The sequence below is a fragment of the Colossoma macropomum genome, unplaced genomic scaffold (assembly GCF_904425465.1).
Source record: "Colossoma macropomum unplaced genomic scaffold, Colossoma_macropomum, whole genome shotgun sequence".
Taxonomy (NCBI): Eukaryota; Metazoa; Chordata; class Actinopteri; order Characiformes; family Serrasalmidae; genus Colossoma; species Colossoma macropomum.
This window is the reverse complement of record NW_023494798.1, coordinates 16,112,172-16,138,961: the sequence shown is the minus strand read 5'-3', so window position 1 is coordinate 16,138,961 and position 26,790 is coordinate 16,112,172. Positions and strand designations below refer to the sequence as shown.

Genomic DNA, 26,790 nt, shown 5'->3' with positions numbered 1-26,790 from the left:
GACCAGGGGTGTCCCAACTTTTGCGTATGTCTTTATGAACTGTCCACATCAACTTAATGTAAAATCACTCTGTAAACAAAATCTTAGAAAACAGGACACAGACGCATGCATTATTTACAAGTTTCAAAAGAAACTTTAATTAAAAAACACCACAAATTGTATTATGATCTATGCCTTAATACAGTAGAGTCCATTTTGGCTGCGTTTAGTGCTGTGTTTGCCAAAATATTTCACCTCTGTGGCACATTTAATCTACAATGGGTGAAACGGTACAGCAACACAGCCGTTTGCCATACAGCTGCACAACTGTGCCATTTCTGATTTCCATCTACTTTGCTCTTACGCTGCTGCTCAACCTGAATGAGCTCTTCATGGGAATTAAAATGGTCAGTGGCACCAGCACCACACACAGGTTGCTACAGTTAGGACCTCAGTGTCAGAAAGAAAAACAACTGTGTTGGAATGCTCCAACCCTGGCAGGCCTCATTAGTGGTTAGAGTCACATGGAATGGTGTCAGAGAACAGGAGTGTAGTGAACGTGTCCTACAATGGTGACTGTACAGAGTTTGTGAAGTTAGATCTGTGATGACTCCAGATAGAGAGAGGAGTTCTTTATCCGAGGCTGCTGACAGTCGCGCTTCAGCACAGCGCCAACTGCCTCCTCAATCTCCAACAGCCACGTTTTCTGTAATACGCACAAACATAGACAAATCCCACTTTTACAGGTCAGCACAGTTCTGAATTACTGATTTCATGTAAGTAATTGCTGATGTGCATATGTACGCGTTTAGAAAACGTAGAAATCGGGACTAGATTAGCATTATAGAAAAATGTACGAAGTAGGTTACAAATGCAATGAAATACAGATATTTTAGCACAGCAACCCAGAGTCGCCTAAACATTCTGCTCTTCTGGAGTTTAATATCAAATATTGGTTTAAAATATTAGTGAATCTAAACGGGTCTAAAGTCGATACAATATTTAAACAATTATCTGGGTCTGATATCATCGTGCATCCCTAGTTTAATATACAGGGTGATTCAAAAAGATTCAAAAAAGATTTCAAAGTGCCATATTTTTACAACCATGAGGTGCCAACAAACCAATCGCATACCAACTGAAAGAGGGGGTCATAGAGTTTCTGACGGTCACTGAAAGATGGCTCCCTTCAGTCTGAGAGGAGATGGTGACCCCTAATCAGAAAGCGGTTTGCGCTCTCCACTTCAATAAGAGTGAATCCGTCATAACTGTGCAACGTGATTTTCATGGGCAGTGAACCTCCAACAACTCTGAGCGTTCGTCGTTGGTTCCACAACAATGGATGATCTCCAAAATCGCATTGAAAGAGCTGTGAGTACAGTGACACCCGACATGCTCAACTGAGTATGAGATGAATTTGACTATGGTGTTGATGTTATCCGTACAGCTGGAGGAGGTCATACTGAGCATTGGTAAAATTACACAAACTTTATGCTCATTTAAACCATTTACAATTTACTGTATTGTTCTGTAACGATTTACAAGTGAAATAAATCATTTTGAAATCGGATGAATATTTTTGAATCACGCTGTATCTGTGTCCACACAGACACATATATATATATATATATATATGTGCTGGAGCCCATCACAGCAGTCACAAGTCAGGAGGCAGGAAACACCCTGGACAGGTTGCCAAGTCCATCACAGGGCAGACAAACATGCACATACACTCACACAGCTTCAAACCTAGGGGCAATTTTAGCATGTTCAGTTGGCCTGACTGCATGTCTTTAGACTGTGGGAGGAAACCCACACAGACATTGGGAGAACATGTAAACGCCACACAGGAAGGACGTGGCTGGGGAGTCGAACCCAGGCCCTTCTTGCTGGGAGGCGACAGCGCTACACTAATGTATCTAGCTAGTAATAATTTTAACTAGCACTGTGCAAGCTGCATGCCTAAATCATCACACCTGCCCCAAATATTAATCTCAAGACAAGACTTGATAATGTGGTTTCAGACACTGTACTGTTATCTATAAAATGGACAAAACCACATTACATTGCTAAAAACAGTTATTTTAGATTAGTTAGTTATGCAAGTATTCTGTAGAATTCTTCCTAAAGCCTGAATATTGTCCATATATTGTATATATATTATATTGAATATTGTCAGTGTACACTACCAAACATGCCTTGGCTGATCAACTGCATTTGGAGAAAGGGGAATATTTTGTACATCTGATCTTTGCTAATCTATTCCTTTAAGAAAGCTTTCTGGGACACAGGGTTTTGTTTGTAGACGTGACATTAAAAGTGAGTTACTTGATCTGGACACAAACACTGCTGCTGACGTAGGCCAACTGTTAAAAGGCTTGACTGAGTGAGGCTGGAGTCAGGTGGTGTGAGCTGGGCGAGAGGCAATGGAGAGTGTAATTACAGCAGGACGCCATGCTTCTCACCTTAGCAGATTCAGTCTGAGCCTGTAGAACAAAGACTCCGATGCACTGCTGGTAGCGATTCTGATGCATTACAATGAAGGAATAGGGAAGCCCAGATGCTAGAAGGTTGAAAAAGATATTTGTAAGTTCAACACTGAGCCACAAAACAATGTATGCTGTGCCTGTACTTTACTCTATAATGGCCCATTCAGTAATAGCAATCACTGCTCCTCAGAGATCATGCTGTGGCTTACAGAAGGAACCTCTAGTCTGGTCATTAACCTGTAGCGTTAAGCTGGTCTATGTTTCTGAGCTGCAGGCGGTCCAGTGAGATGGGCTGGTCCAGCACTGTGAAGCTGCAGCCCTCCTGCAGTAACTGCCCCAGTTCTTGGCTGACCGCAGGACGCAGGGGATGTGTGTCCACCCCTCCAGACTTCTGCTGCGCAACACAATACAACACAATACAGGCTGGGACTTGCATGTACATTAAGACATTTCATTTAACTTGAACAGTGTAGTTTTTCCTATTTTTTTTTAAATCTCGTATGATTCACTGTGCTACTGTCTTTCTACATCCTGTCAAAGCTGGACTTCTTCTTACAGGTGAATTCCACAGAATTTTCAACACTTTTATACAATTATTTATTAAAAAAAAAAAAGTTCAGAGTGGTTTGATGTGAAAGGCACCATTTTAGAAAAAGAGTCAAGAGATTTGGAGTCAGAATTGTTCACCTCTAAAAGCCACCTCACAAAAAGTTATTCTTTGAAACAGTTACAAATACAGTGTTAACGTAGCTTCCCAAGAAGCCTTTTTTCAGGTTTACCACTACTTTATTATTATCAACATTAAATATTAAATATCTGAAGATACATGTATTGTGGACAGATACATTGTGTTGTGGACACTGAGACCCCTGGTTCTTATCATCACCACTGTGAAGAAATTTGAGTCAGTCATTTTTGGACAAAACCACTCTGAATGATTTTGTATCACAAATGAGTGTTTTTTATTTTATTTTTTTTTTTTGAAAAAATCATTGGAGTTCCCCTATATGCCACACAGCAGTCTGCAGTATTTAAAGTAGCTACTCTTTGCCATAACACAAAATTTTCAAAAAATGTGTGCCATGTGCAGTAAACTTAATTAAATTCTTGAAATGCTGTACCTTTTTACTTCGTTTGATCTTGGTGATCAGGAGGAATTCATCAAAAAGAAACAGGTAAACTTCATGCAGCTTTGCATTCTCTGTTCACACAGAAGCAAACATTTGCACTGACGTGAGTAACAGGGTGGACTTTATGTATTTTATATTTATGGTTTAAAAGGGCAATAAACAACACAGCTCAATGAAGAACAAACACATGCTATATTGGATTTAAAACAGATCTGATTTTGCTCTGTTCATCAATTGTTGAGTCCCAGCTCAGGCATACAAATATAACTGCGTGATGTAAGTACATGTACACATCAAGGGAATAGAACTTATATGCATGAACACAGAAAATCATGCTAATTTGTTTCAATAAAACTGGGATCAGTTAGTTACACAGAACCACTGTACTAAAATTCACTATGAGATAAAGCAGCATAAGAATAGTTACTGTTAATAAATCTACATGAGGAAGTACTTTGTTCACTCCTCACCTGTCAGTATGAGCTTCCCCTCATACAGGAGAACACGGTTAGAGACCAGGTTTTCCAGAGTCACTGCTTTTAACAAGTGTTTCAGACTCTGTGAGAAATGACAACTGTTAATCAGCCGTTATTTACAAAGAGCAACAATGTGTTAAAAAAAATATATCGTATTATATCCACTATTTTATAATGATGGGGATTCATTATGCTTGCCAAGTACTGTCTTTACATTTTCATAAATATTTCAGATGATCTCACTGTTTAGAACTGTTTACTGCTTTGTTAAAACACCATGTCTACATGTTTGTAGACACCTTTTCATCCAATGTTTCTTCTCAAATCAAGAGTTAATAGGGAGTTTTTGCCTGCTGTGAGGATTTGGTTGGATTCAGCCATAAGATGATTAATTCTGGATCAAACTCCAGCTCACTGCAAAGCTAAGCTTGGACAGAGCTCCATCACTCCACAGAATGCAGTTCCACTGTTCCATAGCCCAATGCTGGGTTATACCCCGCTAGCTGAAGCTTTGGGCATGGTGACCTTAAGCTCATGTGCGCCTGCTCCAGAGCATCTAATTCTATTAGCAGTGCTTTTCCTATAAGGTTATACAAGCTGTGAGGGCATGCAACGTAACAGCTGAAATGACTAATTAACTTACTCATTTTGGACATATAGGCTGTAGACATACACTACATGGCCAAAAGTATGTGGACTCCTGACCATTTTGTTGGACATCCCATTACAAAACCATGAGTTGACCATTAATATGAAGTTGACTTCCTCTTAGCATCTATAATAGCCTCAACTCTTCTGGGTAGGCTTTCCACAATATTCTGGAGTCTGTCAGTGGGAATATGTGCACATATTCCCACAGACACATTCCAAAATCTTGAGTAAAGCCTTGGAAAGACATTTCAGTTCATCCCTAAGGTGTTCAGTGTGGTTGAGGTCATGGCTCTGTGCAGGGCACTCTGTGCAGGCCACAGATGCCACAAAGTTGGAGGCATATAATTGTTTCAAATGTCTTTGTATGCAGTTTAGGACTGTGACTGTGAGTGAGTGATGCAACAAAGGATAGGCTGTTTTTACTCACTACACAGTGGTCCCGCTCAATGAGTTTGTGTGGTCTACTGCTTCATTGTTGAGCTGTTGTTGCTTTTTTTTGGGGGGGAATTTTACCGGATTTCTCCCTAATTTAGTCGTCTCCAATTCCAACCGCTAGTTAGGACTCCCCCAATCACACGATACCATCAACACCAGGAGGGTGAAGGCTAAAACAGGCTTCCTCCGAGGCCTGTGAAGCCAGTCGCCGCATCTTTTCGAACTGCCGCTCACACGTCATTGGACAGCTGAACGGGCTCGGAGGAAGGCGCCAACTGCCAGATCTGTTACGTCAGCTAACAGACGCCTGTGCTGACTAACATCGCGTTGAGTGACGGGGGGAGAAGGGGGGCCATCCTACCCACCCAGAGAGAGCAAGGCCAATTGTGCTCTCTTGGACTCCCGGTTACGGATGGCTGTAGCATCACCAGGGATCGAACTCGCGATCTCCAGATGATAGGGCCAACTCTTAGACAGTTGCGCCACTCGGGAGCCAGCTGTTGTTGCTTCTAGTTTGTGTCTAAGGAGACTGCAGAGTTATTTGCTTGATTTTATACATCCATTCTTAATTTGTGTCCAGGAGAAAAGGCTTATGAATAAAGATCTTAGAGTTAAAATATTAACCTCAGGAACGTGTGCCCTTTTTTCTCTCTCCCATACTGGGAGCCACACCAAGGCCTCCTTTAGCTGTTTTACTTTCTGATAGTTATCCAGCCATTTAACTTTGCCCTCCAGATCATCTACAGAGAGAGAGAGAGAGAGAGAGAGAGAGAGAGAGATCATTAGTATGTTGCATTCAATTCAAACAGGTCTTTGAATGCAGTCAGTGAATCCACGCCTTCCAAACAAACATAACTGCCTTTGTGCTTCATTGAGATCCAGTTTTCAGGCGTTCCCTTAGTGACAATGAACTCTAATTTCATTGCACGTTATTCTCTAATGGCTGGTTGCAAAAGATCTTTTAATCATTCTGAGACATGGAAGCCTGAGATAATAGTCTGACGTTCCACACCCAGTAGAGGACGGACTTGTCCGGGTCAAATGCACAGATATTACCTGAAGTCACATCACAGTGCAATACACTAATGCAGACACACCCTCACATCACTTACGGGAGAAAGAACAGTGTTGAAATAAGCCGCGCTTTTTCCGTAATGCTTTGCAACTGACCCAGAAACAATTACTTTCACTTTGGGTTAGGCCTGTTTGTCAAAGCCTGCCAGTCTTGTTCTGACTCGAAGCACAAACGGTTCTACAAGTCAAGACATGCTGGTAGAGTCTGACAGAACACCACAGCATACAACAATAAAATGCTTTGCCAAACTAAAACATCTGAAATCTATTGCTAGTGTATGTTCTCATAAGCAGAACACCATGATCTCTAGTTGATAAACCATGGCAACACTGTCACTACATAGCGAAGATGACGCCAGAGTTTGTGAACCCCTTGAACCCCTAGGCTTACTGTGCCGTTTTTAGTTGAATTTAACTACTATGATTTATTCAGTTATTACTAGGAAACTAATGTGTAAGTTGTGTAGTTATGAGAGTGAGAGTCCGGTCATACATACAAGACCTTAGTATTAGATCAATGGAGCAAATGAAGAAAAACAACTTGCTCTTAATTCCAAACTGTCTTTTAAGGCTGGTTTCCCAGAGCCAGATTAGGCCTTATGTTTTAAATGGTGAAACACCAGTGACACTGAAGTTTAGTCCAAGACTAGGTTTAATCCATGTCCACAAAAAACACAAAATAGTGTCAGAACAATCTATTCAAATAACGGCAAGATGGTTAATGCCTAAGGTGTAGTCTTTTTTCCAGGTAATCTAATCTTTGTGCTGACATTTGAGCCCTGTGGATAGCCTGTCGGTGACACTGTTTTTATATTGGGCAAAGTCTTCTCTGATATAAAAACTGAATGACTGCTTGGGTTGACAAGCTCTAAGGCAGGAATAACTGACTCATTTCACATTTGTGCTTTTTATAACTGCCACTCGGGCTAAACTTTTCTCACTACAGTTGTCACACCAGGTCCTAATGGTGTTACCCATATTATGATGGCACTTAACAAACAGGAAAAGTGAGCTGTCACTTGACACTTCTTGTTTGTAATTTCTGTTCTGACATGAGTGCTTTACTCTGACAAGATCTGAGTTTCCTTGCTTGATGAATAATGCAAGATGATCATCAGCTGCGATAAATATACTATATCAAGTGGAAATGAGGCGGCCTGTGCCTCATATTACAATGCTGTAAGAGTTTCCCAATCCTGGAGTAGCCCTTCACTGCACGTTATCCTTCCTGCTCCAACACACCCATTTTAAACTCATGAGCTGTCAATTAGCTAACGAATAAAAGCAGATGTGTTGGAGCAAGGAAAATGGACTCTAGTATCAAGATCAGGAAACACTGAAGTCAAATATCATAATACTGAAGACAAAGAGGCTATGACTTAAATAAGCAAGCAAACAAATGTAGCGAAACATTACTGTGAGCTGTTAGTCAACTGCTGTAAAACAAGCACACATCTTGCAGAATATATATGTACAGATACATTCTGCGCCATCAGTAAAACCGATCACAGTGTGATCAGTCTTCATGACAAAAGCGTTGCCCTAGGCTGCACTCATGTTAAATGCTAATAGTACAGAGTAATGGGCTTACATATGGCTTTGTCCACCAACTCCACCACGCTCTGCAGTGCTCTCTCCTCTGCTTTACTGCAGCTCCTCCTCTCAATGTTCTTCAGGAGCAGAGGGTAGCGAGTGAACCTCTGCAGAGGAACCACCAGCAGATCCCTCAACTGCAGCCTGCGGCACTGCTCCTTCCTCTCACACCACTGACAGAGAAAGAAGGGGAGATAGAAACTGACTTGTCAAAATCATCTTTACTCAATAATGCCACAATACCATACCATTTAGTCAATAATACCATTCGTAAGTATACATAATTAAACCATAATGAGCCCATCTTGTCTCATATGATGTTGTACACTGTTGTAAATGTAAAATTAAAGCCTCTTTGTCATAAATAGCTCATAAAGAGGGTTGAGATGTAAAGGTATGTACACAGAATATTTAGTATAGTATTCAGAACATAGAAATATAGAAAGTATCCAAGTTAAGGTTTTGAAAAGGCAGTATTCAGACAGGTAACTTTCCAATTTTAAATGAATGCTTTTATAATACTTACTCAGTAAAATAAAAAGATATACACTATTTTTAAAAGAAACACCATCAATGCTTGTTTTTTAACTACTTGAAAATCAGGGCACAGGTGATGAGGAGTAACAGGCCATAGTGGGGTAGTTCAGAATGACCAGAGCAGTTATTACCTTAATTGTGAATTGCTGGAGATATAATAAACTGCTTGTAAAAGATGAAAAAGGGAATTTCAGTAAAGGTTCTGCAACCCAACACTACAATAACACATCAGGTGTAGATAAGAGCTAGAGCTGGAAGTAAATTTAAAAACACACACACAATATGGACCAAAGTATTGGGACACCTACGGGAGCTTTTATGACATCCCATTCTAAATCCATAGGCATTAATATGGAGTCGGTCCCCCTTTGCAGCTACAACAGCTTCCACTCTTCTGGGAAACTTCCTACAAGATTTTGGAGTGTCTATGGGAGCATTTGTGAGGTCAGACACTGATGTTGGATGAGAGGGCCTGGCTCCATTTTAGTTCAGCCCAAAGGTGTTCGATGGGGTTGAGGTCAGGGCTCGGTGTGGGCCAGTCAAGTTCTTCCACACCAAATTCACCCAACCATGCCTTTATGGACCTTGCCTTGTGCACTGGGGCTCAGTCATACTGGAACAGAATAGGGCCTTCTCCATACTTTTCCCACATGGTTGGAAGCAGACAACGGTCCAAAATGCCTTGGAAGCATTAAGATTTCCCTTCACTGGAACTAAGGGGTCTAGGCCAACTCCTGAAAAACAACCCCTTAGCATTATCCCCCCTCCACCACACTTTAGTGCCATCAGGCAGGTGACGTTTTCCTGGCATTCGCCAAACCCAGACTCGTTCAGCAGACTGCCATATAGAGAAGCATGATTCATCACTCCACAGAATATGTTTACACTGCTCGTCAGCTTTACACCACTCCATCCGACGTTTGGCATTGTGCTTGGCGATGTAAGGCTTGCATGCAGCTGCTCGGCCATGGAACCCCATGCCATGAAGCTCCTGGTGCACAGTTGTTGTGCTGATGTTAATGCCAGAGGAGGTTTGGAACTCAGTTATTGAGTCAGCAGAGCGATGGTGACCCTCAGCACTCGGCAACCCCGCTCTATAACTTTATGTGGTCTGCTACTTCATGGCTGAGTTGCTGTGGTTCCTTAACACTTACAGTATATTTCAATAATATCACTCACAGTTAATCATGGAATATCTAGGAGGGAAGAAATGACTGCAACGGTGGCGTCGCACTATAGTACCACACTCAAATTCAGTGAGCTCTTTAGAATGACACATTGTTTCACAAATGTTGGTAAAGGCAGACTGCATGACAAGGTGTCTGATTTTATATAATGGGACTGAATGAAAACCTGAATTCAATGATTAAGAATACACACACACACACACACACACACACACACACAATATACATGTGCATGCGTGTGTGTATATAAGCAAATGCATGGACATGTTGCACTCTGCAGTCTGCTCTGAAACCTGCCCTGTGCCCCAGGGCTGGCCCAGAGTTCAGGCCAAGTCCTGACTAACCAGCTCACCAGCAGACTGGCCAAGCATACCTTCACATAGGAGCCAAAGTCCTCCCTGGCCTTCAGGCTGTCCAGATAAAGAATGGCTGTAGTGTAGTTCTGACAGTACTTCTGCAGACAGAGGCAAATGCTCTCTCCAAACGCCTGCAAAGTCACCAGGGAACAGGTGTCAGAATAAAACACAGAAAACACTGCAAACATAGCCTCAGGAAGGACTGTTAATTTGTCTAAAAAGTAATATGATCTCAGTTCATTTCAAGATGGAGGGATTCTTGATTAATTGTGGAAGGTCTTGAATAAATAAGAGGATGAAAGAGGGAACCAGTATGTTTTTTTATGTTGTGCTTTGTGTCTGGGCTAAAGATGTTTAGGAAAACATACACATGTGCAGTGCAGTGCTGTCTTTTTTTTATATTTTTTGAATTGCATTTTTGTTCTTCATGGGGCCAGACATATCACTACATTTCATTAAACTTTTGTGAGAATGTCACTGTAAGGAGAACAAACAGTTAACACAAACTTTTCAACCATGTTCACCTTGTTCAGAAGTGCCAGGAGGGTCTGTGTGATGTCCGTTTCTGGAGTCGACTCTTTAATCACACGCAGCAGATTGGTCAGGAAGCCAAAGCTAACCTGCAATCAGACAGCCAACACAAATTTGTGAACAGATATTGTGATCTATACTTTAACCTACTCACAGCACAACAGCTCACATGGAATGCATGTAACATTTTCATAAATAGATTTTTTCCCCCCATCATACCAAGCAGAGTTCATTCAGGTTGGCAAATAGCCTCCAGGAGTCAATGTCTTGTAAACATTCCCGCAACTGCAGGTCTGACAAGGTGGTAAGAAAAACCTGTACACAAACCAAAGGTAAATCATGTTTAAAACCACAGTTTAATCATTGATAGGTTTGTTTGGTTTGATTTCAGTGAATTTTAGCCATATTGTTCGGTTATTGTGAAACTGGCACTATTAATGCACTTTAACTGTAGTTTTTATTATAAGGCTCTTATTTAGGGCTTTACTAGTCTATAGTTAAAAGGCACCTTACTAACACTCTTTGGCATTTCTACCACAGCTAGTACATTTTGTTACTGGACTGTCAACTCACAGAACACTTTCATCTGTTCATATGATTGATCACTAATATCCCCAATTCATACCTCTTTCAGCACCATCAGCTGATCGAGGAAGTAAACACACTCGCTGGTGAAAAGCTCCCAGATGGCCTCCTGTCTCTTGTGGGCCATGGGGTCCTCCTCCACCCTCAGCTGGGGATGCTCTTTCAGAAACTCCTCCAGAGTCAAGTCCTAAGAGGGAAGGTGAATAAAAAAAAACTATGATCCACCATAACATATATATATATATATATATATATATATATATATATATAAACAAACAAAACAGCCATTAAGCACAAGGTATTCATTTTTTAGCATCAAGAAAAAAAACAAAAAACATACACAGAAAATTGTACTTGTACACACACACACGTATATATATATATATATATATATATATATATATATATATATATATATATATATATATATATATATATATATATAAAAAACAGTTAACCATTTTTTAGTACACAGGGTTTTTAAGTACTGTTTTTTTCTGATGGTGACAGTTTTGATGATCTACCAGGTCTAACTTTCAGTCTAATTTTCTCTATATATTTTAATATATTTTTCAAACTCCAACTTTGGAAACACCTGTTTGTCCACTTCCTTTCCTCTCCTCTTCCTTATGTAAGTAGATTATCTTATATCTGATCTCTCCAGAAATATCTCCTGAAAAATTAAACAGATGAAGCATCGCAGACGTTTGCCTAGCAAAAGTATATTTTTTTGCTGTCATGAGAAACCTTCCAATTTATTTCCCCCTCCATTTTCAAATACTAGCTGCCCTCTACATTGTAGGAATATTTTATTATGAATGGACCAATATAACAAAAATAAAATCTTGTTAACATTAAAATTTACATTTCAACAAGATTTTCTTACATCAATACCCCAGTTTGATGCAGTGGAAAACCACATGCATTACCTCATATTAGACAAAGGTAAAACTATGATTTGGGCCAAAAATAATCGCACTGTAACAGTGATGTAACAAGAGAGCTGGTCTGTTTAGTGGAGATAGTTTAGACCATGTGCTCTGAACAGTCAGTAATAGCAATGATGCTGCTGTGACCAAAATATCCACATTTGCATGTCTTAGGGCGTTTTCACACCTAAAAGTCCGGACCAAGGTCTATGTTTTTGTTACTTTGTATACATTTGATCCAGTTAGTTCTGGTCCACATCTCAATTTAGGGAGTCCTGTCATCATCACCTACACTGGCTGTGTCTATACTTAACACTGATTGGATTGTAGAGGAGCGTGCATTTGACATTGGCATGCTGTCAATTCGGTGGGTAGCCTTTTTAAGAAAAATTAATATCCATTCTCTCAACTTTTTTTTTGCAATTGAATATTTAATCTTCTCCTCTCCCCATGTTCTACAATGGCTCATTTTTACTTTTCTCCTGGTTCTTTTTCTTCTACTATAGTTTAATAGGTGATGATAGCCTGCTTCAACTTCCTGTAATTGGTCTGAAAGTCCGAACCATCCAAAAAAAAAAGTGTTTTCACACTGCAGACGAACCGAACCATGGTTCAGTTTGAGACCACCTCTTTTGGACGGACCATATTTTGGTCCTTTGGTCCGGACCGTGCTCCAAGGCACGTTCCACAACTGTTATTTTGTTTTGGACCAAACTGAAAAGTCCAAAAGTCCGGACCAAACAAGGTAGGTGCAAAAGCACCCTTACAAAGTCTTTCTTTTAATAAAACTGCTTTTCTGCTAGTCACTGATGGTTGTAAACATGAAAGATCAATGTCTACACCTCAAGCTGGTTCTCTAATACAGACACTTCATTTAAGCACAGGGTGGAGGGTTCCAATTTTGTTTGCCAGTAAATAACAGCCCAAGCAGGTGCTACCAGCTTTATGAATATTGATGTTATTGATAGACATTCTGTAAGTGGGCGTACATCTCACTTCAAAGTCAAGCTCTGCTTTCCAAAGTTGTGCATTAGAAACGTGGACAATGTCACCATTCGCTCTAGATATAAACAGATAAGACAGTCATACTGTTACCAGTACTGATTTCTACAACAAATGTGAGCTTTGCAGCAGTTTAATTTTCAAAGCAGGTGAACCCATAACACCTAATTTCCCTAAAGGTCTAAAACCTGTTGGCCTTATGGACACAAACTACACTGCCACGGGTCAAAGACTAAACTTACTCCAAATAACTATCTTCTCAATACACCTTTGGTAGATGCTGTACAAATACAAGCCATTGCAGAGACATCTGTACCTTGTATCGTTGGAAGTCTGAGTCTCTCCTGTCCTGGATCTGAATGGATGTCAGGCATTTCTCAATGTCGGCAGAGGAGCGCATCTTGGCTTTAGTCTAGTGGAAAACAACAAGAAAGTGTTCAACACCACAGTGACCACAATGACTATGAAAGGCAGGCTGACCTATAACATCAATACACACATACACTACTAATCATAGGTTTCAAATCACTTGCCATAGGTACAATTTTTGTTATTTTATGTACAATATCAAATTGTACAATGTGGATTTAAATATTGTAAATTATTTGCAAAAGGTATTTCAGATGTTTTATTCAATATATAAAAAAGATCTTAACAAGCAGTTATTTAAATTTTAAATACTATTTTCTAATAATCACTTTTTGTTTTTTTTAGACCAGCATTTTAGAATAATTTTATACAAATATTTGCAACCAAACTGGATTTATATTTTAGAAGACCTTAATTTTAAACTTTTGAATGGTAGTGTGTATGCAAAAATGTAAATGTACTTGGGAGCAGTACCTTCTGTCAGGTATTCAGGTGAACCAAGTGGAATGAGAAAATCTAATTTTAAATTATTTTGTAAGTAGATTTGAGCCTGAGTCACACAACACTGTAAAGACGATTTGCTTAATTTAGAAGGGAAATTGACAAATACACCAAATGCCCATTCCTACAATCACAAATTGGCTTGCAAATCCCCAGCTGTGGAGTGACGTGAGATACAAAGGTCATTTCTGAAGTAGGGTTTAATTCAGGAAAGGCAATGCTCAGTGTTAAATTACCTTAGCTTAGGTTACAGTCACATGTATCAGTTTTAGCTAATGTTTTTCTTGGTTGGTTAAAGGTGCACTCCATAAAGCAGATATGTGTAAGAGGGTAAAGGTTTATGTCCACCCTCTGACTAGCCTCAGGCCCAATCCCATTTCACCCCTTGCCCTTAAAACTTATCCCTTACCCCTCCGTTTTGCGCATTCCTGTCTGGGGTAGGGTGTCCCGAGTCTTGTTAAGACAGAGGGGTAGGGCGAAGTGTTACGGCTACATGGCCCTCCAAACAGAGGTTTTTCAAAGGCTTACAAGGAAAAACAGAAAACCAGCAAGATGACTGCTCAAATGTAAGTATTTTCCCTATTTAAAAAAATGTGATAACCATTGTATTATCTTAGTTTGATGTCGTTTCAATGTATTATGGTCCTTTTCTTCATAACAAGCCTAAAAAAAAAATCACTAGCTGTATGCTGATGTCTCGGTAGCTAGATAGCTAAATTTCCCATTCCACCTTCCATAGTTCTGATGCCTGAGGCCGTACCATTTAAGGTGGGACTGGAAAAGTCAAACGAGAAGCCAGCGAATAGCTGACTTCAGCTTCATATCACCGAAGAATTAGGGGTGGGCAATAAGAAATTATTGTTGCATCCCCCCCCTTTGAAGGCATCCAATTCCCTATATTTAACTAAAGCCCAGCAGTGAGGTTGCTGAACTTTACCCTCCTCTGCTATCACTGCAGACTGGCAGGGTCACCTACAGAGCTGTTAATGGAGTAATTTACTTCTTTATTTGAGGGTTGTCCCATTTCGTAGGGCAAGATTTCAACCACTACCCTTGTAACTCAGTTCCAAGGGGCAAGGTGACACTCAAAAACAAGGGGTAGGGGTAAAAATAAGAAATGGGATTGGGCCTTACTCTTGAAAACAACAAAATCAGCAAAATATGACAAACAACAACAAAAAAAATTTGGTTACTTACACTTGCATGATAAACACAACTTACAGTCCTTCACGGTCATACCAAAAGACATTTCTGGTCTGCCGTTTTTTAACTGAGTGACTGACTGAGCGCAACTATGCATGCCTGCGTAACACATGAGTTTAACATTGTGTAACAACGATTACTCCAGTACTCTACTGCATGCGCAGTTTGCTTGCTGGTTTGTGTTATGAAGGATGGCAGAAAGAGAAGGGGACATGCAAATCTGCTTTAGCTCTAAGTGGGTCAGTGAACAAATGTGCGCTCGACCTCAGCTGAGCTGGCCAAAGTATTGGCAGAAATTTTCCAAGAATGCAGACAACACAAAGATGGGGACGTGCAACAGAAAACTCAGTCATTAGGTAGATCTCACTCAGTGAGACTGTACACTTACAACGTGAAAAATCTAGCATTTCACTTACTGTGCTACGTCTTGAAAAAGGCCACTTCGACTTTTTAGTATCTATACAGTAGATTGGGAAAAGGGTCATGTTGAAGGCATTGTTGCAGAGCAATTCATTCATAAAATGATAATATGCATAGTATTCAGAAATAGTATTCACATTCAATGGTACTTATATTCAGTACTGCTACACATGACACTCAACTGCAAGTCAAACAGTAACTGTGTGGACATGACTAGATACACTCATGCTTAATAACAGTAGCATAAGGGCAGTCCAACGTTATGGTGTTATGATGGTTTGAATAATGTTTGAATTTTCATTATGATTATTATGACGTGAGCACCTGAATATGTGGATCGGTTTAATAAATCTGCAGCACCATTGGAAACAAAGAGGTCACCAGGGGAAACGTCCAATCCAGGAAGAGTCACCACCACAGAGCTTCGCCTCCGCTCCTGCAACCTGTTAAGAGTAAGGGGTGTGGCATGCAGAAGAGAACACTAAGGGGAAATTCAGAGAACATTCCAGCTCCAGAGGCTCATTGTCAATGAAACCATAACAGATGCATTTGTGGCACATCAAGTCTAAGGAATCCATGTGGCTTTGTTTTTTTCCCTGCAGTATGTCTGTATAAATCTGAATCTGTGGTTAAACCTGTGGTTAAATCTGTGTTTACATACACGGCTATGGTGACACCACTTCATGAAATTATATACATTACTGTCAGAGACCACATTTTAGTTTATTTAATTTCCAGTCAAAACAGCCATTAAGTAACAAGTTTTTTTCATTTTAAGGAGATATTTCTGATGAAATTAGATAAAAGATAATCCATTTACAAAAGGAAGGGGAAAGTGATTGGAAAGTAAGTGGAAAGAACAGGAGTTTCTAAAACTCGAGCTCAAAAAAATGAATAAAATATAAAATGGGACTCCAGACAACTGTGCTGACCACCTGACCTGGTAGACCACCAAACTCTCACAAATAAACAGTACTTAAAGCTTTCATTTTTAAGAGACAGAAGAAAATCAAGTTCCAATCTTTCTTCAGATCTGAAAAAAACAACAAAAAACAAAAAAAAATGTAGTTTTATGAGAAGACAACGCTATGGGTCTGAAAGGATGTGTAGCTGTCAAGAAGCCGTTACTGAGAAAAGGAAGAAAATTTGCAAATCAAATAAAGTAGCTGCTGGTGTTCCCAGAACAATGGACTGACCACCCCAGAGCCCAGATCTCCACATTACTAAATGTGTTTGGGATTACTTCATGAGAAGCAGAAAATACAACCAACTTCTGGGACTGAACAGCTCCCTGCAGATTACTGTGCAAAACTGAAAGCAAGCCTCCTGAAAAGAATGGAAGCTTTAATAAAGGCAAAGAGTGGACATATTTAGCCGTTAATGCTTCTGCAAAATTTTCTATTAAATACATGTCTTCTGCTTATTCCCAAGGCTAAAATTTCAGATGTTGTAATTAATGGCTTTGACTGAAAATTAAATACATGAAGTTTGACTTTTTCACAGTTCTGTAATTATTACAAATATGACTTTTAACTTCAGAATCTGACACTGAAAATAAGTAAAAGACTGTAAATTCCTGAGTGACATTTGCACACATCTAGAATGCTTGTAGGACAGGATTATTGGGTTGCAGTGTCTTTCTAAAGATGAAGAGCTGAAATGTTTTGCTTTCTACTGTATGTTTAACAACCGTGTGCATATAGGTCTATATTTTGTAAGTAGCTTAACAATATAGAATAAAGAAAGTACTGTCATGTCTTCTGGAACTAGTAGAGAGAGAAAGGAGAGGCAAGACAGGAAAATCAACATCCTAGCCTACTTCTCAGCCTGCGGCTGTGGGAGCCCAGCACAGTTCTACCAGTCAAAATTCAGTGTTTGTTTTTGGCCTCCTGTGCTTTTGTTAAGGGTACACACACACACACTCAGGTGAATTTATGATGTAAATATCTCCTGGAAAATGCAATTCATGGCCGTCAGCATGGCAGACAACCAATAAACAAGCTTCTTTTGACAAGGAAGCTCCAGGTGTACTTTACAAACATAATAACAGAGTAATGTATATTTAACTAAACTTGTGGCTTTGGTCTCTCCTACTCCTATTGATATTGATTACACTTCCTCTGTATTACGTTCAGTTCAGCTTCAGTTCCCTATTAACCCTGCACAATGCTGCAGAGTCACAGAGAATCTCTCACTTGTAAATGGTGGCAGAAATGTTTTTAACTAATTGACAGGCAGGTTTCAAAGTTCAGCCCACAGCTTTGAGTCTGTCCTCTCAAGAGATGGTGGTAGCCATAAGTGATGTTGCATATCGCTGTTGTTAGAAGAAAACCTCGTATCTCCAAAATGATAACTTTACAGGAGAAGGAAAATACCTACTTTACTTTTAATGTAAGTCAATGGAACCAGACTCCCCCCTCCTCATTTTGGGTCATTTCTTTTAGTCCATTCATCATGAAATTTACATACAGTATAAAGGGTAACAGGTATTTTTACATTATGTCAAAAACTGAAAAACTTCAAAAATGGAGATACGAGGTTTTCTTCCGACAACAGCGATATGTACAGTCATGTATTCTCTGTAGAGGACGGGGCAACTTATTTTCAATTAGAAAATTAACGAAACCTGTCATTTGTTCAGGTGTGCCCAAACTTTTGCCTACAACTGTATATGAAGAATTTTATTCCAAAATGCTGCATATCCATTCATAACAAGAAGTGGTTTGAAAAAAGATAACAGCTGTCACATAACATTCTTTGTCAAAAGGCATTTTTATTTTTTCTATTAAAAGTGGTATTAATCATATCACTGATATTTCTCATAAACAATGTTAATCATGAATAAATACAAAAAGTCATGATAGAGGCATTCAGGCCAGTTCTGAAAGTGGCATTTTTTGCCATTATTTTGTGATACAAGTCTTCAGTCGTGCAACCGTAAAGGTTGTTGTTTTTTTTTGCACACATTTTCGGTGGCAGACAGGTCTGGACTGCAGGCAGGCCAGTCTAGCACCCGCACTCTGATTACACAGCCATAACACGGTAACACATGCAGAATGTGGCTTGGTGTTGTCATGCTGAAATAAGTATGGATGTCCCTGAAAAAGACATAGCCTAGAAGGCAGCATATGTTGCTTCAAAATGTATTAAGCATTAATGGTGCCTTCACAGATGTGTATGTTACCCACTAATACAATTCAATTTTAGAATGAGCGTATGTTTACAAAAAAATGAAAGTGATAAGGTAAACAGTCTTTGTACTGTTCTCATTCAAATACAGTTTAAAGTAAATTTATAACTCACTATTTTGTTTTTATTTTCATTTTACCTACTGTCCCAACTTTTTTTTGGAATTGGGTTTGTACCTTTTGGTGTCCAGCTTATAGAATTTCAGTCTACTCTGTATTAGTTATTATTGAATAAAGTAACACTTATCAATATGACATGCGCTTCCAAAATTGATAAGAATTATGACTCTCTGTATTATACATGCTACGGCAACAACACCACATGCAGCAACTAAATGCAAAAATAAATTGATTACAACTATCCTTTTAGTGAAGTGAGTAAAAAAGCTGAATCATGGCAAGGCCAGCGTGGACAGCTTTGCTATCAGCCATTCTGTGTTTGTTAGCACCTGACCATAGGACCACACACTGATAAACACTAGTGTCATATGCAGTTGCTATGAGACACACATTCTTGGAACTTATAAAACACCCAGTCTCACAGTACCTACTGCGATGGAACCTTTGAAATGACTTAGCGCTTTTTTTTTCTTAACATTTTGCTCTATATGTTTCAGCCCATCTGCAAATTGCTAGACACTTTACAAAAGACCAATGTCCTTGATGTATTCACAGGCTAGTAACAGCCAGCTGCTTCATATTCCTACCACACACAGAGATCAGAGCTACAAGGCCTGACATGAAAAACGTTGTTCAGTCCCTTTCCTGATTAAAAAAAAATAAAATGGGGATGAGAACTGGCTTAAGATCTATGAAAGAAAACAGGTCATTGCTAATTGCCGTCCATCACAAAGCACATCCATAATGCCATCCCACTACATTGAAGCAGGCCAGAAAGCCCCCTCTGTACAGATTCCCCAGCCACGGTGCTGCCACGAAGAAGGGAGCTTTGTCCTCGCACCTCCACCAAATAATGATGCCCCCACAGCAGAACTGTCTCATCCAATCCCCATCCCAGGATGTGTTCTGCCATCAGACAGTGCCACACTGTAATTAAGGCCACAATAGCTGCCTAATTATCCACCACTGAAAAGGAGCCCATCGTCCAGGAGGCTAGCGGAGCGGGCCCGGTGGGGGAAAACAGCTCTAATGAGAGTTTGTCTAGTCCACACAGAACCATGGGACTCTAATAACGCTCCTTACTGAGTTCATGTGCTTCTAACAAAGTGGCAGCACAATGAACAATGGGCCTTCCTCTGCCCAGCTACCCGCGCCCTATCGGGGCCGCACTCTGCTGAGAAATGTGCCGTTGCAGCCATCGACAACGGTGTGTTTCCACACAAACAAATTCCTGGTTTAATGAAACGGCTCTTCAAATGAGACAAGTTGAGCAGCAAGTGAGGGAACAACCATTGAAGAGAACGAGGAACTGTTGGTTTTGGCTGAAAGTGAAATGTCAGGCCTGTTGGCCTATTAGCCAGTTGGTAGACTGAAAGGCAGAATGGAATTTTGCATGTACTATGACCTGTACCTTTTGTATGTGCTTTAAATGGAAAGACAAAGTGGCTCACATGCAAATCTAACTAGCAAGGCCATAGTTCATGCAAAGCAGTGGAGACAGCTGAGCAGCACACCTACCTTTTATGACTGGGTTCCTTCACCTGCAATCAAAAACAGATATGATGTAAGTGTGAGCAGTAATGGGGAAAGATCAGCCTCTGTGAAAGCACTGCACCTCCTGAACTGGCTCAACACAAGCAACGAATGGCTCCACTGCGTCAGAACCATCGCACTGTACATCAGCACAATATCGGTTTCACAGGCACTCATCCCTAAATTGCCATTTTAAAGTAATTGTGTGGGTTTAAGTCCCCTTAAAGCCCTCGCATCTGCTGAGATGTCCCGGCTCTATAGCCGATGTGCCTGGTTGAATACGTGGACTGGGGGAACGGGGTTTTCCTTTTATTCTTTTGATCGCTCACTGACCCCTCCATTATTCAGTGACTGCTGACTGTGGTGAATGGGGGCCCAATAGAGGAACCTTCTCAAGGGGTTTGGAGATGTGGGCTCAGCCGAAGCTGTCAGTGCATGTAACTGCTGATTCATTTGCTGTCAAAAGCTTTCATTGTGAATTGCCACCCCAGGAGGCTGAGCAGAACGAGAGGACAGGCTTCAATTGGAAAGAATGCAGAGGCTTTCTATTTGATTTATTGCCCACAAATAAAAGATATACTTATTAAGTCTAGATTGACTGAAGTCTAGTAGGTAAAGTCTATTAAAATTACTGCCATCACTGTTCCATGCCAAAAAGTACCTCCACCTTAAGCAGACAGCTGTGGTTCTCAGTTCTGGTCCGGGACTACCCCTGCCTTGCACATTTTAGTGTGTTTTTCTGTTCCCTGCTACACCATTTTCAACTCAGGAGGGGCTTGCTAATTAGCTGCTCAGTTGGATCTGGTGAATTAGAGCAGGAAAAAACACCAAAATATGCAAGGCACACTTAAAAAATAAAGGTGCCAAAAGAGTTCTTTGGTGAAAAAACTACTTTACATTCACTAAAGCAATAAACTATTACAAATACCATACACCCAAGTTAAGACCAATTCAAGAACCTTTATTTTTGAGTGCTGAAGTATTTGAAGACACTGCCACACAGTAAACTATTCCCTATTTATTTGTTTGCATTATAACCTGGTGTCCTTTTACCTGTTCTGTATCGTCGGTTGTGCTGTCGGTGTCGACGCTCTCATTCAGACTCAGAAATTTCTGCCTTGTGCAAATGCCACTGCTGTCAATTGTCTTTGATCTATGTGATCTGATTTTCCCACAGGGCACTGAGGTGTCTGAATGACCGTCCGGGTGACCCTCCCCATTGGACTGGGTGGGAATGACGGCAAGAGGAGACTTTTGCCTATACACTGGTGACAGAGGACTCTTTGGTGAAGTCCTTTCACAGGTCCCAGATTCTTCCAGAGTGCTATCCATCCTCCCCGGCTCCCGTGAAGGAAGTCTCGTACTCCTCATCCTCCTCAAAGTGGGAGATGTGGAGATGCGGGCCGGGGCTTGTCTATCAAACTGAAACAGTGGAGTGGGCATGCCATCCGTTTCCTTCACAGACCCAAACCTCAGTCTTGAAGGTGTCCTTGCCAAGTCTATCCGCATTATGAAGGGATTACTTGTTTGTGTCTCTTTGTCCACAGTTGTTCCATGAACAGTCTGAGTGTGGGCGTCAGTCCTTTTGGCCATGTCCTCGTCCTGGTGCCATTCAATGTAGCCCCAGTCCAGCGTTTTACCCACATCCTTACAGTTTTCATTTATATAAGCATGATTCACCTCAGTCATCTTGGGCAAAACGGCATTATATTAACCCAGAGAAGGTGAGGCTGGTCAGGTGAGGGTCCCCATAGCGGTGGCAGACAGACTTTCTGAAAGGTAAAGAAGTATTGCAGAAGGTGATCAGTAGGTGAGCTTTATTTCACACGACTATTCTGACTAGTTAGTCTAAGGCCTTATAGGAGAAATGCTTTCAGGACTGAACCGAATTCATTCTCAAGCTCCCGACACACAAAGCCACCTCTTCTCTGAGGGTAGTGTTAACAACAAAAGAAGCAGCAAGCTAGGCTGTACCACTAACTCTCGAGGAGAAATTCAGAACATTATAATTAAAAAAACAACAAATGAATAATAATAAAACATACTGAATTATAACACTGCGACTTAATTAAATGCCACAGTAAGGTAGGCCATCGTGGGAAACAAAGGCGAGCATGAGAACTGGCTGAGACTTGTGGCACCTGATACCAAACACTGCCAACTAGGCTACTGAGCCAAACGGAAAAAACGCTAAGTTACAAAACCTGGACTTAAATGAAGAACAAACCACAGCGGAGCTCACAGCCTGTTGTCAAACGCATTTTAAAACTGGCAATATTTGAATAAAATGCTTGTAAAACACCTTAGCTACATGTTTTGGCTTCTTTTATGCAGACGACGAATTACATTGCCTTTCTCTACGCCTGTAATCTCTCCACAAACACGCCGAAACCCGTCGAGCGGATGTGTTAACGTTAGCAGGTGTATATGTAGCCCGTAAGCTAAGCGAAGGCTAGTTTACTCACGTTAGCGGCTCCTCTCCATGTGGCGGCTCGTTGCTGTGTGAGTGCGAGTCGTTTTGTTGAGAGAAGGAGGTTAGACAGAGTCAGACACACGGTCCTATCAGCACTCCGCTCTCTTCCCTCTCACCATACACAAGTCCCTAGTCCTGTAGTAGGCAAAGCAGGGCTGCTGAAGAAACATGTCCGAGTGTTTAAAAGTGTCAGCGGACCAACAAGCAAATATACCGCAGCAGAGAAAAGCGTCCACTGGACTGTTACCGGTCTTCAGTACAAAATGCAGACGGCGCTGCCAAACCCCCTCTTTGACTGTAGCTGAGGAGAATAAGAGAAGGTGGGGCGATACCTTCTGAATTTTTCTCGCCGTGTGTAATTTTAGCACAGAGACACCCTGTACATCTCACCTTTCCCTCAGTAGGCGTATAAAGACCTGCTGAAGGTGTTTAGTGTGAATAAAAAGAAAAAAGTTATCCTTTACCAAAATAATCTTCCATATTACACTATAGGATTTAGTGCTGTATAATATTTCTATTAGAATCAGATATAGTTGCACCTCTATATAAGATGGTGTTTTATAGTAATCTAGAATATTTGAGTAATATCTTAGTAAACTATAAAAACTGTCCCAGTAATTTACTATGAATCATATAGAAGCTCCTGCATGTTTTTTTTCATTGATCATTTGGATTAATAGAGAATATACTGCATAGTGAAGTAATACATTTACAGAGCCCTGCTGGGGACATTCCATATAAATTAAAATAATGCGTGGCACGCCTTATTGACTCACGGAAACAAGATCCTAATGCGTGGCAACGACTTAATAAGGCGTGGGAATGAGATAATTAAGTCGTGGCCACAACTTAGTAAGGAGTGGGAACGAGATCATGCTTTACTAAATCGCAGCTGTGCATTAGGATTTCATTCCCATGCCTTACCAAGTCGTGGCCACGACATAAATTATCTTGTTTCCATGCCGTACTACGTCGTGGCCACGCATAATTTTTATTTATACAGCATGTATAAAGGGGCTCCATAATAAATAATGAATAAATAAAGAATTCTACTGATAAAAGGGATTACTGCCCACAGAGCCTTAAGTTGCTCCATTGTTAGCACAGCACTCCTTAATTGGTCCAATACATTCTGTAAATCAGACTGCAATGTTTACCAGACCAAATATTATTAGTAATAAAACTGGACAATATAAGATCTGATTTCAAACATATGTGAAGCCTTGCATATGGAACTGATTGTTACGGCAAGCATGCAGTCCATAACCGCAGCGACACTGAAACTAGAAATATAAATAAACTAGAGAAAGTTCCCTGCATCATCATATTTAACGCATTATAATTATGTCTATTAGAGTATAACAACCTTTCAATCTGTTTTAAAAAGTAGGAGATAAACTAAATGCGTTTGCTTGTACTGCATCAAGTTGTGGTCACCTTCATGACGGCATTTCAGCAGTGACCGTGCTGGAGATTAAAGGTGAAAAATGTCTATCATCGTGAAACCACGTGGTTCTGTTGCAGTTAGTTTATTGGGCACTAGATGGCAGTATGTACATGTGTTTTGGATGATCCTGACGGAGTGACAGTGACATTTTGGGGCGACAACACACAAACTTTAATTTTATTCAGTGGGCTTTACATCGACTTTATGTGAGGTGAATAAAAATGAATAAAACATTTCCCCCCATTTTTTTATGTTTTAGTGCTAAAATACAATTCATGTAACTCCGAATATTCAAACCAGTGTTTCTCTAGTTATTGGTTCCGTCATCAGCCACTGTGTTTTTAAACCTGCTGTAAAATCTGATAAAGAGGGCTGGAGGGATTGCAGTTCCTCACACAGAAGAAGGAGTGTGTCAATAACCTGAATAAACACTTAGTTTTGTTGTTTATTTACTCAGGGAGGGGTAGAAAGGGAGTTTTCTTTAGACTTCCCCTCGGCACATTCACAATGAGCTGTCTTCAATGAACGAATGCTACACAATAAAGATGAAGTAAACAAAACCTCTGCAAGATTGTAGAGGCTCATTTATCCAACCCCCCCCACCCGCCCGCCCCTTTTTTTACAAACACACTCGCTCACTCACCCACTCAGCTCTCTCTAACTTCCCTCACTCTATAGTTATCAGCAGAAACGGCTGTTAATCATTCATTCATTGCCTATTAATCCAGCAGGCTATCTGAGTGTGCCTCTCACTGCAGCTGCTGTAAGCTCGCTGCTGCACCCTCAGCCGAAGTTCAGGCTTGCTCGCTGCACTCACATACCACAGCAGCAGACCGCCTCATCACTTCCTTCATTTCACGGCAAAGGCTGTTCAACCCTGTAAGACAGTCTCCTCCCCCATAGGGCTGCTGTACTGGGGAGAAAAAAGCCCTGTTTGTCTCACAGGAAGAACTTTCAAACATGAAGAAAACCGTCAGTTGAGAAACCGCCACTGAGCACCTTCTGTACTGCAGCTTTTCAGTCGCTTTGACTTGCCGAGTGAGACTTGCTATGTTTTCCTGTCAGACAGCAGCACACCTCCACCCGCTGCCAAATGGACTGAGCCTTTGAGTCGACATACAGGGGAAGGTTTCTGAGCTTGTTTCAGAGAGCTGGAAGTGCCCTCAAATCCAGCCCGCTCTCCTCTGCTCCTCAGGATTACACTTGTAGACCCGAACTTCAGGAGCCATGTCAGAACACAGGTCTAGTTTCCTTCACATTGGGGACATCGTGTCTCTGTACGCGGAGGGCACTGTCAATGGATTTATCAGCACACTGGGGTACGTTACCTCTCACTAACACTGACTTACCTTTCATTACTTTCGTTACTGTGCACATATCTTAAAACGACATGTTACCTGACACCGACGTGTCTGGACGTCGCAGGCCAGCACCTCAGACATGTCAGAGAAAGTTTGTAGCATCGAGCGTGGAATAAGGAAGTGGGCCTGAGGCGCGACCGCGACCGAACTGGGGGAGTGAGAGAGCGCTGGAGCGTTGAAGAGCATTCAAATCACATAACAGGAATGCAAAGCTGGCTATTTGTTTACACACACAGCTCGTAGAATCACTTTATGGCCTTCAAATCGTGTCTGGGGTTGTATATCTCGTGGTTAGCTCACCTGTTTAAACGGTTAAATATAATACAGAATTGTAAGCCCATTGTAAAACCCTGCTCTGCTTCTCTTGCCATTTAATCCATATAGTACACACTTATAAAAATATGGTTCTTTAAGGGTTCTTGAGTAAAGAGTTCTGTATAAAGAGCCATTACATGCTTATTGCATGGTGAAATGGATCTTCAGATGGAGAGTGTGTTGTAGGCTGTATGGTTCTTTAAAGAACATTTTTGAAAATGGTTCTTTATAGCACTTAAAAGAGTTCTGCTATTGTTACAGTGTCAAGCTTATAACAATAGAAGAACCCTTTTCAGTGCTATATGGAACCATTTCTAAAAAGGTGTTATATAGAACCATATACAACACATACTCCATCAGTCTGAAGAACCATTTCATCATGTTATAAGCATGAAATGGCTCTATACAGAACTCTAAATAGAGTAGGTCCTAAATAGAATCATTGCCTTTACTAAAGAACCCTTAGAACCATCTTTTTTTGTGTAGGGGTGGGTGATATGACAAAAATATGACCATGATTCCACTATTTTTATACTTCATATGCATCACAACATTAAGGTTTCCTGAGGTGTAATGAGTTGGAATAGACAAAGTACCAGTAGTGCCATACTGAAAAAAGACTATGAAAAACAGTAAACGTTTCACATGCTGTGCTGCAATAAATCCAATTAACAGAACTAATTATTCATAGCCGATTAGCCTATTTATTACCTGAAAGTCACTGTGGGATAAATGAACACATGAAACACACAAGCACATGTCCAGAGATTTATATTAGCAAAAGTCACAATGTAAATAACACTATTTACTATTTAATGGTGTTTCAAATTAGTAAAAAAAATCAGTTTCTGATTTATATCCTATGTAATATATTTTTGGCCGAGATTCTGATTAGGGCAGTGCTCC

General features: G+C 40.6%; 2 protein-coding genes across 5 annotated transcripts in view; one reads left to right on the top strand and one right to left on the bottom strand.

Moving 5' to 3' along the window:
* Positions 1–109: 109 nt before the first annotated feature.
* plekhg7 (pleckstrin homology domain containing, family G (with RhoGef domain) member 7) lies at positions 110–23,103 on the bottom strand. Of its 3 annotated transcripts, none has more exons than XM_036584757.1 (17): positions 22,754–23,103; positions 21,342–22,060; positions 20,274–20,296; positions 15,772–15,890; positions 15,444–15,484; positions 13,271–13,366; positions 11,064–11,210; positions 10,658–10,753; positions 10,432–10,527; positions 9,925–10,038; positions 7,826–8,000; positions 5,785–5,900; positions 4,069–4,156; positions 3,590–3,669; positions 2,706–2,859; positions 2,445–2,542; positions 110–685 (listed from the first exon to the last, which is right to left on the bottom strand). In XM_036584757.1, exons 2-17 carry the CDS (start codon positions 21,975–21,977, stop codon positions 575–577), a joined length of 2,190 nt encoding a protein of 729 aa, XP_036440650.1. In that variant the 5' UTR covers positions 21,978–22,060; positions 22,754–23,103; the 3' UTR covers positions 110–574. The 3 variants fall into 3 exon arrangements, with proteins under 3 accessions (XP_036440650.1, XP_036440648.1, XP_036440649.1); XM_036584755.1 differs by having other exon boundaries at positions 2,706–2,862; positions 22,754–23,102; XM_036584756.1 differs by lacking the exon at positions 22,754–23,103 and adding an exon at positions 22,591–22,706 and having other exon boundaries at positions 2,706–2,862.
* A 1,857-nt stretch (positions 23,104–24,960) lies between these two features.
* Positions 24,961–26,790, top strand: part of itpr2 (inositol 1,4,5-trisphosphate receptor, type 2) — a 95,270-nt gene continuing 93,440 nt past the window's right edge. For both annotated transcript variants that reach the window (XM_036585082.1, XM_036585081.1), the window contains exon 1: positions 24,961–25,527. In XM_036585082.1, coding sequence (XP_036440975.1) covers positions 25,436–25,527 — 92 coding nt within the window. In that variant the 5' untranslated portion in view covers positions 24,961–25,435. The remainder of the gene's footprint in view (positions 25,528–26,790) is intronic.